Source organism: Acomys minous (genome assembly GCF_964271855.1).
Source record: "Acomys minous genome assembly, chromosome: 9".
In the NCBI taxonomy this organism is placed as follows: Eukaryota; Metazoa; Chordata; class Mammalia; order Rodentia; family Muridae; genus Acomys; species Acomys minous.
In genome coordinates, this window is record NC_140490.1 from 40,990,689 (window position 1) to 41,004,996 (window position 14,308).

Sequence of the window (14,308 nt, forward strand, 5' to 3'; positions counted from 1 at the left end):
TTTCACCTACAGGAATCAATCTCCCTGCAGCCTCTACTGCACTTCTAGCTCCCTGAAACTGTCTACTCTAAAGCAAGGTGCAGTCTTGTGGGACCAAGCCCTTGGCCATAGCGTGTGCTGAGAGATGCTCTGAGATGTGCATCGAGTTGAAGGACCTTCAGTCCTTTATGTTCTTGCTTTCCTGGTGCATCTGTGACCCCTCTGTGGTAAGTTAACTTCCTGTTTTCAAAGCAAGCATACCGCACATTTATAAAAACATTTAAGCTTTATTTTCATTTTATGAGTACAAATGCTTGCCTGCATGTATGTATGTGCACCATGGGGGTGCAGTGCCACAGAGGCCAGAAGAGGACATCAGATTCCCTGAAGCTGGAGTCACAGGTTATTGGGAGCTGCTTGATGTGGGTGCTGGGAATTGAACTCAGGACCTCTGGAAGAGCAGATAGTGCTCTTAACTGCTGAGCCATCTCTCCAGCCCCCAAATCCATCATTTTTATAAAAAGTAAAAACAAAACAAAAGACTAAAGGAGTCGGGAGTAGTGACACATTCAGAAAGTTGAGGCAGGAGGACCATGGGTTGGGCTAACCTGGGGTACATACCTTTTGAGTACTACTTTCCTGGGGAGTAGTGCTGCTCCTGCAGACCAGCTAAGGGACAGTGAAGAGGAGAGAAGAGAAGTGGGTCCATGGTAGGGAGAATCGAGCAGGCAGGGAATAGCTGGTTAAGGGGAACCAATGGTTGGGGAACAACTAGTTAAAGTAACTAGCTGTTGTGTGGCTGAGGAATGGAGGAAAAAGGAAATACTGAAGAGGCCCAAGCATGTGTGGTGCAAAACTGAATGTCTTAAAGCCCAGAATTTTATTTTCTGTCTGTCTGTCTCCATCTTGCTTGCTGTCTGTCTGTCTAGTCCTTACTGTTCTCTTACTTTTCTGTCTCTCTTCTTGCTTGCTGCTCCCCATCCATCTCTTGCTGTTCCATCTCACTCTAGCTTACTCTCTCATGTCTGCTACTTGCTTGCTGTTCTCCTTGGGCCAACCCCAGTGTTTTATTTAAAGTGAAGTTCAATTTTTTTTCATTACAAACAACATCATGAGTTTTCTCATCTTTTGCAATCAATAGGGCATTCAAAAATCAACAAAGCACGAGAACAGTCTAACAAGGAAATACAAACAGTTCTGTATAACCTACAATAAAGCATACAGCAAAAAGTCAATCAATTTCCAAGCAATGGTCAGCATAACCTGATTATTATTTCTTAAGCAATACTTGGGAAAGTTTAATCATAAATTTTCCCAGGCTAAAGCTATTGTGTTTACAAGATTGTTATAGCAACATAGCTTGAGCTAAATGTTCTCTAATAAAGAAAAAACTTGACTTACTCCTAGTCCCACACCAACAGGTGTGCTAGCCAAGACTAGGCTAACTGCCAAGGGGTCCTTCATTGTAAAATATACGTAAAGCATGATGTTCCAAGCCCACCTTCTGTTTCTCTCAAAGCAGATTTTAAAGAAACTTTTCTATGGGTAACAATATCTAGCCAGGTACTGTTATATCAAGGTCTTAGCTTTCTTTTATGCAGTTTCTGCTTGGGTGCTCACAGTCAGAGTAAAAATCTCTATCACTGTTTCAAGCTTTTGGCCTGATGTCCTCTTTCAACATTCTCTGTGGGAAGAAGTTTTCCTTAGGGATGAGAAATAAAGAGAAAAACACAATTTTAGGAGAAAAGGCAGATTTTTAGACAAAATTACACCTGGACCATACATAATATTTAAGGGCAGTGATCAGCTGGAGGTCTTTGGAACTTTGTCAAGCAAAGCCTCAACAGCTGCTCTGGATGTCTAGAGATCATGCTGGACAGTCGGAGGTCTCTGGAACTTTGTCAAGCAAAGCCTCAACAGCTGCTCTGGATGTCTAGAGATCATGCTGGACAGTCGGAGGTCTCTGGAACTTTGTCACGCAAAGCCTCTATGACTTGTCCTCATGTCTGTGACAGGGAGAAATGAAGAAATATCTACTCTCCCTAGCTAGGGCACGAATAAAGCAAAGAAATCGTCCTACCTAACTAAGTCTTCTTGGTGACCCTGTGAGTTTATTGGGGATCTATAGAAGCAGATGAGGGGTGATTCAAAAGCAGTTGCATCTCTGAACATTTCCACCCCAGCATGGGTGAGGACACACAAAGGCTACATGGCTGGTGTCCCACCCTCAGTCACTTTCTACTTTCCATTTATTCTGTGCTCCCAAGACCACCTGCAGCTGTGGGGTAGGCGACAGTAATGGCCAGAATTTCAGATAAGGGTCTTGGGATCGTCACTTCTTGTTCTGGAGAGTGTTAATGCCTTCAGCCTGGCTATTGCTGTATTGCTTTGCTTATTTCATTGCCGTGTCTGTGGATTGGTCTCTGAGTCAACCTAGGCTGCATGACTGCAGAGGCCATGAGACATCGACACCACACTAGAAAGACCTTGTCTCAGACGACAAAACCTGAGCCCAAACTCTACAGTAACACCATCACCAGGCAAAATCAACACGGCATTAAAAACACGCACAGCAGTTTATGGATCATAAGTTAAAAGGCAGGTCTTATGGAACCCAGTAGAGGGCATTCTGGGACCATTCGATTTGATGTCTGTGTCTCTGTAAGTAAGCAGATTCCTTGTGTCTCTAATTCTGAGTGAAACAGCGTCCTTCAGCTTTGGCTTGGATGGAAACCCCACTCAAAGACCTCAGTCGTTGTGGTGTGAAGACTAGCACAGCCCTAGCATGGCGTCATAGATAATGCAGGTGTCTGTACAACATCAGCAGTGGAGGATTACTCGGGAGCGACCATATCCTTGGAAAACTAGCAGATAGAGCATGACTCACAACTGCTTACCAGCTGGGTTGATTTTATGCAACTCTCGAGATTAAGTCAAAGACAGGCAGATACTGTCAATCAAAATGATTCCTGTAAGCATAAAAGCCTCGTGTAGGCAGGGGCCCCATACCTACCCAGCACAGGGAAGTATACACAAGATCTGATTCAAGGGCATCTAATTTACATGTGCTGCTCAGTCACCTTGTGTGATGTTCTTGAACGAAACAGACGCTCCTCTATACTTGTTTGTAAATCCCTTCCTATATTCTGTTATTCTGAACTATTTGGATATTGAAACAGTGATGTGAGAGAGATTGATTGAGCGAGTGAGTGATAAATTCTCTACTAAAGTTAGTGGACTGGGTGAGTCTTACCCAACCATTACCTAACCCTGCTAGAGGGGCCCAGATCTGACCCCTGGGTCTGATGCTCAGGTCTCATTTTGTGGCCCTGTCTAACACTGCATAACTAAGCCTGCATGGGCTATACCGGCTTTTCCTGTGAAGGCAACGTACACCTCGTGGGCGACAGAACGAATGCTGAAATGGCTAGATGAGGCAGTGCATGCCAGTGTAGCCCTTGCACCCAGACAGCAGAGAGAAGCAAAAAGATCACAAGTTCAGGAGCTGCCTCGGATAATAAGGAGCCATTCTTAGAACCGCCCCCCCCCCCAAAAAAAAAAGAAAGGAAGGAAAAACAACTAAACATCAAATGTACAAAAAGTCTTGAGCTGAATATTCATGAGACTCACTGAATATTCATGAGGGCGACCATCTGATGACTCTAATCACATGCCTTAAACAGCAGGACAGTCAGTGTGTAAGTCAGTCACCTGTGAGCCAGCTTATCAGACCATAGACACATCCTCTAGGCGTGCATTCCTTTATGTTTTTATTTTCTTGAATAATCATCCCAGCCTTCCTGTTTTGAAAATAAGTTTGTGTTTCTCCAGCACACAGAATTCAGAGCCCAGGACTTCAAGGTGATTAAAGCCTTAGTCTGTACTAGGAAACTTGAGCTCCCCAGGGAGCGGGAACTAGTAATGAATGGGATGAACCTCGCTGGAAAGAGAGATCTGCCTCAGTGTGGCCCATCTGTGTCTCCCACAGCTCTGTATGAACTGTCCTACAAGCACGTCTGGCAGCCTTCACAACGCTAACTACATTGACATGGATGGGAGTGGCCCCTGGGACCTGCCCTGGTGTCTTGCAACGTGACAGGTGCTCACTGTTTTATTTCATGTGAAGCAGGCCTTATAAACCTTGGGCAGTGGGAGGGGCTTTGAGGATGAATGCGTCTCATTGGCTGGGACATAGGACACTTGCAATGCTCTATTTGCATGGTGGGAAAGATAAAGGTGATGTAGCCACCTGGGGCAGGCACTGAAACAAGGAGAGAGCTTTGTCCCACCCCTTCTGTTCTCAGGATGAGCTGTTATATATCAAATCTGAGGTTTCCAGGCTTTGAACACGTTCCCTCTGGCTAGTCTCACGCCAGTTCCCCTGGAGTCACGGTCCCTGAGCCCCACAGTTTATGATCCCAAGAAGAAACTAATGGGTTTTTGGGTGCAAACTCTGCATGAAAATCCACCTGCAGTCAGCATTCCCATAAAGCTCATTATAATTCAGATATGGGGTACACACTCTAGACCCCAGACTTAGAATCCATAGGGGATGGGCAGAAGCACACCAAGTCACACCTGGGTTCCTCTACTGGGGAGCACAGTACTGACCAGACCTAAGATGGCAGAGATGCAGAGAAGTGCACAATGCCATCCACTCTGCTCCGTGGTGACAGGGGACAGCATGGTCAACCTGGAGGTGCTCACCTTGGTCAAGCCCATCTGCTTCTTCTTTCTTGTACCCCATTTTGGTTCCTTTCAGATAGACTACTGAGAACTCTTCTGCTAAAGAAGCTACACACATACGCACACACAGATGCACACACATATACACACATATACACACATTCACAGGCAAGCACCCTCACACACAGACACATACACACACATACACATTCACAACTTTATTTACATAACCTTTTCAAGGCACATCATTGTTCATAAATTTAAATACACAAAGAACTCATGGTCTTTGTTTTATACTTCATAAAGAACAAATGAAATAATCTTTTTAAAAATAACATGAAGAAATACTTTAGAATATTCACTAAGTTCAACACTAAAAGTATTTCCGTTAGTGGGTTATCTTTTTTTGAAACAGGGTATTGCTTTGTAACTCAAAATCTTTCCACCTTAGCCTTGAGTTGTTAGGTAATAGGTATGTCCCACCACAGCCAGCCTGTTAGTTTTTTTAAAAATCTCTTAGAAATAATAAAAGTTGGTGTTGACCAAGTGCTTGGTGTGTGCCATATGCTTTGTGTATATTTATAATAAAGGTTGGTGCTAACTGGATACTTAGTGTATGCCGTGTGCTTTGTATGTGTTTGACAAATGCTCACAATAGCCCTGCGATTACCAGGTAAGGGAGTGGAGACAGGTAATTAGCAGTGCCATTCGGTGTCTTATGACGTCATGAGGTGTCACAATTGGCATCAGCTGCTAATTTAATAAACTAGGCAGGGGGGAGCTGGGCCCCTGCAACTAGAGTTAGAGCTGTTTGTCAGCTGCTACATGGGGCGAGGAACTGAGCCGAGCGAGGGCCTCTGCAAGAACAGCAGGTGCTCTTACCACTGAGGCGGCGTCTCTCCAGCCCTCAATGGTCTGATGTTGGCTGTAAAAGCCCTGTAGCTTTCTCTTCATGGGAAGACCGCACAAGAACATGGGCTTAGCTGGAAGGCACTGCTGTGTCCCGGGGGAGCTGCAGCAGGGGCCTCCTGAGCCAGCTTTGCAGGGGGACCTTTTTAAAAGATGTTTTGAAAAAGATGGACTTCAACAAAGATTCCAGGGACTTTCTCAGGAGAAGCCCTGAGCGTGAAAGATGGAGAAAAGCCTCCAAACTGGAGCAACCCGTGTCCTAGTGAAGGGCCAGGGATGCGTCCCTGAGAGAACAAGTGATGAAGGACTTGCTCTGATACGAGCTGTGTGAATGGAAATTTTCTTTGGCTTTGACCTCTTCTTAATCATTCCACTTCCTTATTTATCTTCTTCTCTTCAGCAGCTTTGAACTCAACTCTGTTAGTTTAAAAGTGAGACCAAGGATTGCCTTGAGCCTAGTGAGGAGGCCGGGAGAGGTGGTTTCTACTCAGGACCACTTCAGCCACAAAAGAACTCCTATTTATTGTAAGGACGCAGGACAGGCCACCACACCCAGTAAGTGGCCTGAGATTCCTACCGTGGTCAGTGGCTTTGTTCAGAAAGGAGACAATGGAAATGTCACAGCCATTGCTCAGGGGCTGGGTGTCAGGGGGCTCGGCTCTGTCTGGAATTCTGAAGAACAGTTTGACATTGGCACTGAGAAACACTTTGAAAAGTAAATATTGAACCTGTAACTTTGTCCGTAGCTAACCCTTCTTTTTGTTCTAATTTTTAAATTCTCCTATTTGCAGAAATGTTTGGGCGTTTAAAGCATGATAGCCCGAGGTACATCCCCAGGCCTCACATGGTGAAAGGGTGGAAACAATGTTACCTGTTGCTCCCGTATGCTGCAGGGTGCATGGCCTTCAGCGGACACCTAAGAATCCTCCCGGACCATGTTCATGGTTTTCTCGTCCTTGTAAAGTCGGGAACAGATGCTACATTGTCTGTATCTTCTCTTTGTTAGCTACAATTGGAACCTTCGTCTTCCTTGTTTCCTTCTTCTTTGTCCCGCATTATGGCATCCTAATGTTGTACTCACGTGTTTTGTGAGCTGTGACATTCCCCCCCCCCTCCCAGAACACTGTGAAGTCCAGTACTTTGGGGTGAGAGGCTTGTTCAATGGATTGAAAGTTTATTGCTTGGGTTTCTGTGATGGAGATCTGCCAGGGAGGTGTGGCACGGGGTGGAGAGTCTGATCTCATGCGCCATCTCAGGTCATCTCCATCACTTACCAGGCTACACACCATGCACACTGGCAACCCAAAGCCTCCATGCCCTGGGAATGGTGCTTTTGCATCATCAGAAATGTGTCTCCTGCATGTGCTCGGTGCATTTTCTTCCCCATTTCCTCTGTGTCTTGCATTTCCTTTGCTCATCTGAATCTGTCTGCCACATTGCTGGGAGGAGTTTCTGACAAAAAGTGTGAGACATTTATAGGCAGCTGAGAGAAAAGGAATTTTGCCCTCATTTTGCTGGTGAAGAAGTTTCCAAGCTGGGAATGACAGTTCCTATGGTGGCATGGCTTTCCTTGGCAGAGTCTGTTTTCACATCTCAGTGGCTCTGAACTTCATTATTTGGTGCCTTTCAGCGGGGGATAGTACAACCTGGCACAGGAAGCTAAGACGGAAAGTAAAGGGGTTAGTACTTATAAGCATAGAACTTTCTAGTCATTCTCAAACAGAAAAGATAGAGGAGCAGAAAGACAAGAACAGTGCCCATTTCATGGGTACTGACCACCATTAAGAGAACTGTGTCACAGTTAAGTCTCTCAGTGCTTACAGGTGCCCTGTGTGATCAGCCAGGAGATCAAGGCACAGGAAAGCGACGCATTTGGATCTCAGAGCGCAAATCTTCCACCCCTCTGTTAGATTCTTTCTCTTTCTTCCTTTTTTTTTTTTTTTTTTGGTTTTTTCAAGGCAAGGTTTCTCTGTGTAGCATTGGCTGTCCTGGAACTTGCTCTGTGTAGACCAGGCTGTCCTCGAACTCATAGAGATCTATCTACCTCTGCCTCCCGAGTACTGGAATTAAAAGTATGTGCCACCAACGCCTGGTCACGTTAGTCTCTTTTTAAAGATTTATTTGTGTATATGCACTCTATTTGCACGTATGACCTCATGACAGAAAACGGCACCAGATTGCATTATAGGTGATTGTGAGCCACCATGTGGTTGCTGGGAATTGAACTCAGGACCTCTGGATGAGCAGCAGCCAGTGCTCTTAACCATTGAGCCATCTCTCCAGCCTCTCCGTTAGACTCTTAATTCGATTAAGGGCCCTCATTGATTAGTGAGTTAACCTCATGCTGGGGACCCTAGGATATAACTTTGAACATGGAATAGATTTTAATGTCTCTACATATGCAATGAAATCTCATGCAACCATAAAAAGCAAGGGAATTTAGACATAGTCTATCACACTAATGAATATTCAGCTTCTCCTTTTCCTGCAGGAGAAAAGGCATAAACTCGAGTGTGGCGCAACATGAGTCACCTCACACTGTCTCTGGTGACGCCTAACTGCAACGCCGCAACAGACACTGAACAGTGAACCCCAGAAACACCCTGCCAGCTGTGATGAAGCATGAAAGCCAACTTAAACTCTTCCTTCTGTGCTGGGGTTTCGGCCTCCTTACCACACAGGACACACCGCAATGCTATTCTAAGCGCGGCCAGGTGGGATTATTTCAACTCTTAACCTCCTTCCTGAAGACACACGTAGGACCCTTCTCTAGGCCTCAGGGACAACTCACATAACCTGCGTGTGGACACTGAAGTCCAGTAGTTGCATGCGCCCCTCAGACCACCTACTAGCAGGCTGCTGTAGGTGTGCTGTAGCGTGGCTTTATCCTACACGCCTCACGCTCTGCCTATGCGGATATTCCACACTCCCTGCTCTCCCTCCATTAAGCACGTTAACTGCAGAGTGAAGCTTCATCCCTTTTTAGAAAGACGTGGCTTCCACATACCTTGAGTAAAACAAGCTTCATTTCTTTTTTTTTTTTTTTTTTTTTTTTTTGGTTTTTCGAGACAGAGTCTCTCTGTGTAGCCTTGGCTGTCCTGGACTCACTTTGTAGACCAGGCTGGCCTCGAACTCACCGCGATCCGCCTGCCACTGCCTCCCGAGTGCTGGGATTAAAGGCGTGCGCCACCACGCCTGGCACAAGCTTCATTTCTTACCTTGGCTATAAGATCAGAATGCTCCTGCAACTTGTAAGTTTTAGAGAAAACAAGTCTGATTATCCAAAGTATTAGAATTCCCTCCAGAATGAGATGATACGCTGGAGCCTGAGGGACAAAAGCAAGGACAGAATAAAGAAGCCAAGAAGCCACTTCAGAGCCTGCAGGGAACTTCAGCCACCACAGTGCTGCCTCAGCTGACCTGCCCACCGTTACCACGGAAACCTTACTGCCAGGGCTTCCTCAATGGCTCTTCACCCCCACGCCAATGGGCGATTATGGGGGCTGGAGAGATGGCTCAGCCAATAAGAGCAATGGCTGCTCTTCTGGAGGTTCTGAGTTCAATTCCCAGCAACCACATGGAAGCTCACAACTGTGTGTATCTTCAAGATCTGACACCTCCACACAGACATACATACAGGCAAAACACAAATGCACATAAAATTAAAATAAATTATTTAACAAAACAATGGGCAATTACTCCATTACATGAAAAATCCCTAATACTTCAGCTTTAAAACCTCCCAGTAATGAAACTGAAAAAGGTTAGGCCTGACATACAATCCCAACACTTACAGCAACGCTATCATATCTTTCAGATAACGTTAACGTTTATCAGCAGGAAATGACTGTAAGAGAACAGCACATATCCTATCACCTCTGCTTACATTAACAAAGTTATGTGGAAACTAGCTTCCATAATTCGTCAGGTTTTGTACCCCTTACTGTGGACTGTGGGTGGGGTGGCAGTAATACATTCTTTTTTTTTAAAAAGATTTATTTATTATGTATACAGTATTCTGTTTGCATATTGATGCCTGCAGGCCAGAAGAAGACACCAGATCTCATTACTGATGGTTTGGAACCATGTGGGTGCTGAGAATTGAACTCAGGACCTCTGGAAGAGCAGCCAGTGCTCTTAACCTCTGAGCCATCTCTCCAGCCCAGTAATACATTTGTTGTTGTTGTTGTTGTTTTGTTTTTCAAGATGGAGTTTCTCTATGTAGACCAGGCTGGCCTTGAATTTACAGCGATCTGCCTGCCTCTGCCTCCCGAGTGCTGGGATTAAAGGCGTGCGCCATCATGCTTGGCTCTTTTTTTTTTTTTTTAATAATTTTAAAAATTTATTTTTAAGTATATTTGGTGTTTGGCCTACATGAATATCTGTGTGAAGGAGTTGAATCCACTGGAACTTGAGTTAGGGACAGTTGTGAGCTGTCATGTGGTTGCTGGGAATTGAATCCAGGTCCTCTGAAAGAGCAGACAATGCTCTTAACCACTGATCCATTTGCCCAGTTGCCCAGTAGTACATTCTTTTTTTTTTTCTTTTTTTCTTTTTTTGGTCTTTTGAGACAGGGTTTCTCTGTTTAGCCTTGGCTGTCCTGGACTCGCTTTGTAGACCAGGCTGGCCTCGAACTCACAGCGATCCGCCTGCCTCTGCCTCCCAAGTGCTGGGATTAAAGGCGTGCGCGCCACGCCTAGCTGATATCTTTATTTTTATTTAAAATTTTTATTGATTTATTTTTTATGTGTATGGCATTCTGTCTGCATATATGTCTGTGGACCACATTTGTGGCTGGTACCTGCAGAAACCCCAGAATAAGATTCCCCTGGAAATGGTTACAACTGGCTGTGAGCCACCATGTGGGTGCTGGGAATTGAATCCAGACTCTCTGGAAGAGCTGTAAGTATTCTTAGCTGCTGAGATGGTCTCTCAGCTGTTCTAGCATCTTGTCTTCTACACACTTGCAGGACAAAGACCTGGCTGAGTTTATACAGAAGAATCTGGACACCAATAGCCTTCAGTCAGTTAGTGAATGGGTACTCTTATTCCTGAGGGTTGTCACCAGAAAAGAACAGTCCTGTAAAGCTGGGTGTGGTGGCGCACCCCTTTAATCCCAGTACTTGGGAAGCACAGGCAGGAGACCTTTGAGTTTAAGGCCAGGAAGGCTACATAGTTGTACCCTATCTCAAAAACAAACAAAGAAACAAAAGAAAGAAAATGTAAACCCAGGCCTTTTGTTCTGTTTTGTTTGGGGAACATGTCTCACTATGTAGCTAAGGCTGGCCTGGAACTCACTATGTAGATCAGGAGTGTGGGGACGGAAGGAATGAGCCACCACACCGGGCAAACCTGCACATTTAAAAGTTAGGCACGTGGTGTTCCAGGAGCATTTGGAGTTCAACAGAGCCCAAGCTACACAGTGAGATTTTTATCTCAAAATGCAGACATGTACTTACAAACTTAAATACAAAAACTGATTAACAATGAGGCAGAAATAATTGATGGTATTTCACCAATGCTAAAAAATAAACAATATACTAGACTACAGAGAATGGAAAACTGCTGACAAATTCATATATGAACTTTCAAGTCAATGTGAAAATACCTCTGAAACTACAGAGAACATACACACACACACACACACCTTTATTCTTTAGGTATACTATACAAACCTCAAATTCCACAAAATACACAGAAACCAAAAACAAGAACAGAAATCTTTAAGATGACTTAAAATTTTTGCTGACCACTCTTTAAACAAATTTAATTTAGAAATAACTCAAGATAAGCTTGCTTGTCTCAATAATTGGACAATAGCCAGCAAACATCTGTTCCATTCAACAAGCAGGCAACCCCACAAAGAAATTACCATAGATGAAAAAACTATTAGTCTAGGAATTACTCGAATCATCATAAATACCAGTTATGTTTTATTTTCTCTCTCCCCCTAGGAAATGTGATTCAAAAGAATTCTCCCAAGTCTGTGTTGGTCCCTTTTATGGAGTAAGCAGCCATATTGTACAACAGAAAAGTACTCATTTCTTCCTTTAAAAAAATCAACTTGTATGGCTTAGTAGCTATAACTACCCTAAAACTGGACCTCGGCATGGAATAGAAAATCAAGTATGCTCTCTCTCGAATATTCTTCATGAAGAAATCCCAGGAGCATTATCATTACCCGTTCCAGTAAGCATCAACTTTTGGAACATCAGCAAAAGAAGTGAAATTTGCTTTCAATTAACATGAGCTCTCTAGGCACCGGGATCAAGCTGCTGGCTCAGTATATACTCACTAGTCATCTGGTCACCGACATTTACAGTAAAGTATAATTACAAATTAATTGCCAGTGCCTACTGTCACGTGGCGGTAGCCACTGCCGCACTGAACAGCGCCTGAGGTAGAAGCCACAGACAAGTTCTACAGGATACAGCAGCCTAGCTCAGCTGTCCAGTGGACCAGCATTCTCCAAGACCGGCGTTTGTATCTTACATTGTCGTATATAGCTAAACAGAACCACACCAACCCTTCGACCAACCCTTTCATAAAGTTGTATGTTTATAACAGAAATTGTAGGCAAAATGACGACTACATTAATTCCCAATTATTCTGCTTTTCTAAACTACTCTCCGCTGAGCCCTGGGCAAAGTTTACAATTCATGATAAGACATTCCTCACACCTAAAACCGCCCACTCCCATCAACCCGTCTCTCCATCAGTTTAACTGGGGTTCTGAGGACTTGGGTGTCTTTGGCACCCCTCCCAAGAGCTGCTTTCCCGAGATCTTGCAGGACTCCAGGGGGCGAGTACAGCCCAGGTCCGGTCCTCTGTGCTCCCGGGGAACAGGAAGCCCCGCACACACAGGGAGCAAGTCGCTAGGCCGGGGCTCGCGGGATCACGGGAGGCTCCGGTGGCGGACGCACCTCATACAGCACCTGCACCATCTCCACCAGCACCCACCGCTCCGCCGCCGCCGTCGCCATAGCCAGTTGCGTCAGAGTCTCGTCAAATGATGTGGGGCGCGGACGAGTGACGTCAGAAAATCTCTCGGCCGGACTGCCGGAAGTTGGGGTGGCCTCCTTGCTTGGGTGTGCTGTACCTGGACTGGGCTCGTGTAGACGGAAGTTCGAAACCCCTAAGATTTGTGTAACGACGCGCTATGGATTTTGTGTTGAGAGAATCAGGACGTGGCCTTTGTTCTTGGCGGTCCACTGGGCGCAGGGTTATTAAGATGAACGAAATTAGGCCGGCCATGGTGGTACCGGCCTTTAATCCTGTTTGGGAGGCAGAGGAAGGCGAGTTCTAGGCTAGCCTGCTCTACATGGCTAATTGCAAACCAGCCAGGGTTACACAGTGAGACTCTGTCTCATATCAACACATAAAAACTAAGGAAAAAGGCCGGGCGTGGTGGTGCATACCTTTAATTCCAGCCCTCGGGAGGCAGAGGCAGGCAGATCGATGTGAGTTCGAGAATAGCCTGGTATACAAAGAGTCTAGGACAGCTAAGGCTACACAGAGAAACCCTGTCTTGAAAAACCAAAATTAAAAAAAAAAAAAGGAAATATATCCTTTCATTTTAAATAACAAGCAATCTATTCTTGCTTCATTATAAAAAATACCCATAGAAGTTTATGCAGTTTGTGCCTCAGAGGAGTATTCAATAGTGTGGGTATGTCTGGCTAATCTCATGGTGAAATACGGTCAAAAAAGCTGCTTTAAACATTTATATAATAAGTTTCATGTACACACCAATTTGCATTTCCTGAGACTTGTCTAGAAGTGTCATTGATACCATTTGGGGCGGGGGTGGGGGGGTGTTGAGGATGGAAAGAAGGAAATTGGGGCTGGAGAGAAAGCTCAGTCAATAAAGAGACCAGAGATTAATTCCCAGCCCTCATGTAAGCAAAAAGTAAAGATTCCAGCAGTGGGGAGGTGGAGAAAACAAATCCCTGGAGCTCTCTGAGCCAGCTACCCTAACCCACTTCATAAGTTCCATGCCAGAGACAGCCCCTTTCTCAAAAACAAGGTGTCTTGCTGAAGGACACACACCCACACACACCTGTACATACCTCCCACACCCACAAAATATCCTAACTTTTCCCAGTGACTCTACCAGTTTTACATGTCCACTAGCAACACTATTCAATTTCTCTCCACGTCACTAGAATTTATCACTTCTGAAAACTTTGACCGTTCATACAAGTATGTGCTTATATCTCATTCTGGTTTAATTTATTAGTTTTTAATTAGACACTGACACTGAAACATCTTTGTATGTTTATTTGACATCAGATGAGGCTGTTTTTTCTTTTCCTTTTTAAAGATTTACTGTGTGTGCCTGGTACCTAGGGAGGCCAAAAGAGGGTGTCGGATTCACTGGACCTGGAGTTCCATATAGTTGTGAGCTGTCGTTGAGGGTGTTGGGAATTGAACCTACGTCCTCTGCAAGAACAGCAAGAGCTCTTAGCTGCTGAGTCATTACTCCAGCCACCAAATAAAGCCATTCTTTGGTCAAATGTATTCATATCTTTCCTCCATTTTACAGTTGGATTATTTCTGTTTGGCTGTTCCATTTTCAGAATCCCTTTTTAAGTCTAAATACTAGGCTTTGGTTGGATATGTAGTAAATATTTGTGTCCCCTGAAGCTCATATGTCAAAAACCCAATTTTAATACAGTGATGCTGTCATTCGAATGTCCCCTCTAAACTCATGTTGAAATTTAATTGACTTTGT

At 44.7% G+C, this 14,308-nt stretch overlaps 1 protein-coding gene across 3 annotated transcripts; it reads right to left on the bottom strand.

Annotated features, from left to right (window-relative positions):
- Nucleotides 1–234: 234 nt before the first annotated feature.
- LOC311605357 (serine palmitoyltransferase 1-like) lies at nt 235–13,059 on the bottom strand. Of its 3 annotated transcripts, none has more exons than XM_084795846.1 (3): nt 12,498–13,059; nt 8,793–8,900; nt 235–648 (listed from the first exon to the last, which is right to left on the bottom strand). In XM_084795846.1, the coding sequence occupies exons 1-3, from the start codon at nt 12,555–12,557 to the stop codon at nt 583–585; spliced, it is 234 nt and encodes a 77-aa protein (XP_084651972.1). In that variant the 5' UTR covers nt 12,558–13,059; the 3' UTR covers nt 235–582. The 3 variants fall into 3 exon arrangements, 1 of the variants encoding a protein (XP_084651972.1); XR_014781899.1 differs by lacking the exon at nt 235–648 and adding an exon at nt 5,031–7,233 and having other exon boundaries at nt 12,255–13,059; XR_014781900.1 differs by lacking the exons at nt 235–648; nt 12,498–13,059 and adding exons at nt 5,031–7,233; nt 10,918–11,851.
- Nucleotides 13,060–14,308: the final 1,249 nt, after the last annotated feature.

Excerpts from the sequence above, each read along its gene's own strand:
- LOC311605357 (XM_084795846.1), bottom strand. The coding sequence starts at position 12,557 with ATGGCGACGGCGGCGGCGGAGCGGTGGGTGCTGGTGGAGATGGTGCAG. Across the intron at positions 8,901-12,497 it reads TGGTGCAGGTGCTGTATGAG|GCTCCAGCGTATCATCTCAT; the intron begins GTGCGTCCGCCA and ends TTTGTCCCTCAG. Across the intron at positions 649-8,792 it reads ATTCTGATCTTATAGCCAAG|CTGGTCTGCAGGAGCAGCAC; the intron begins GTAAGAAATGAA and ends ACTGTCCCTTAG.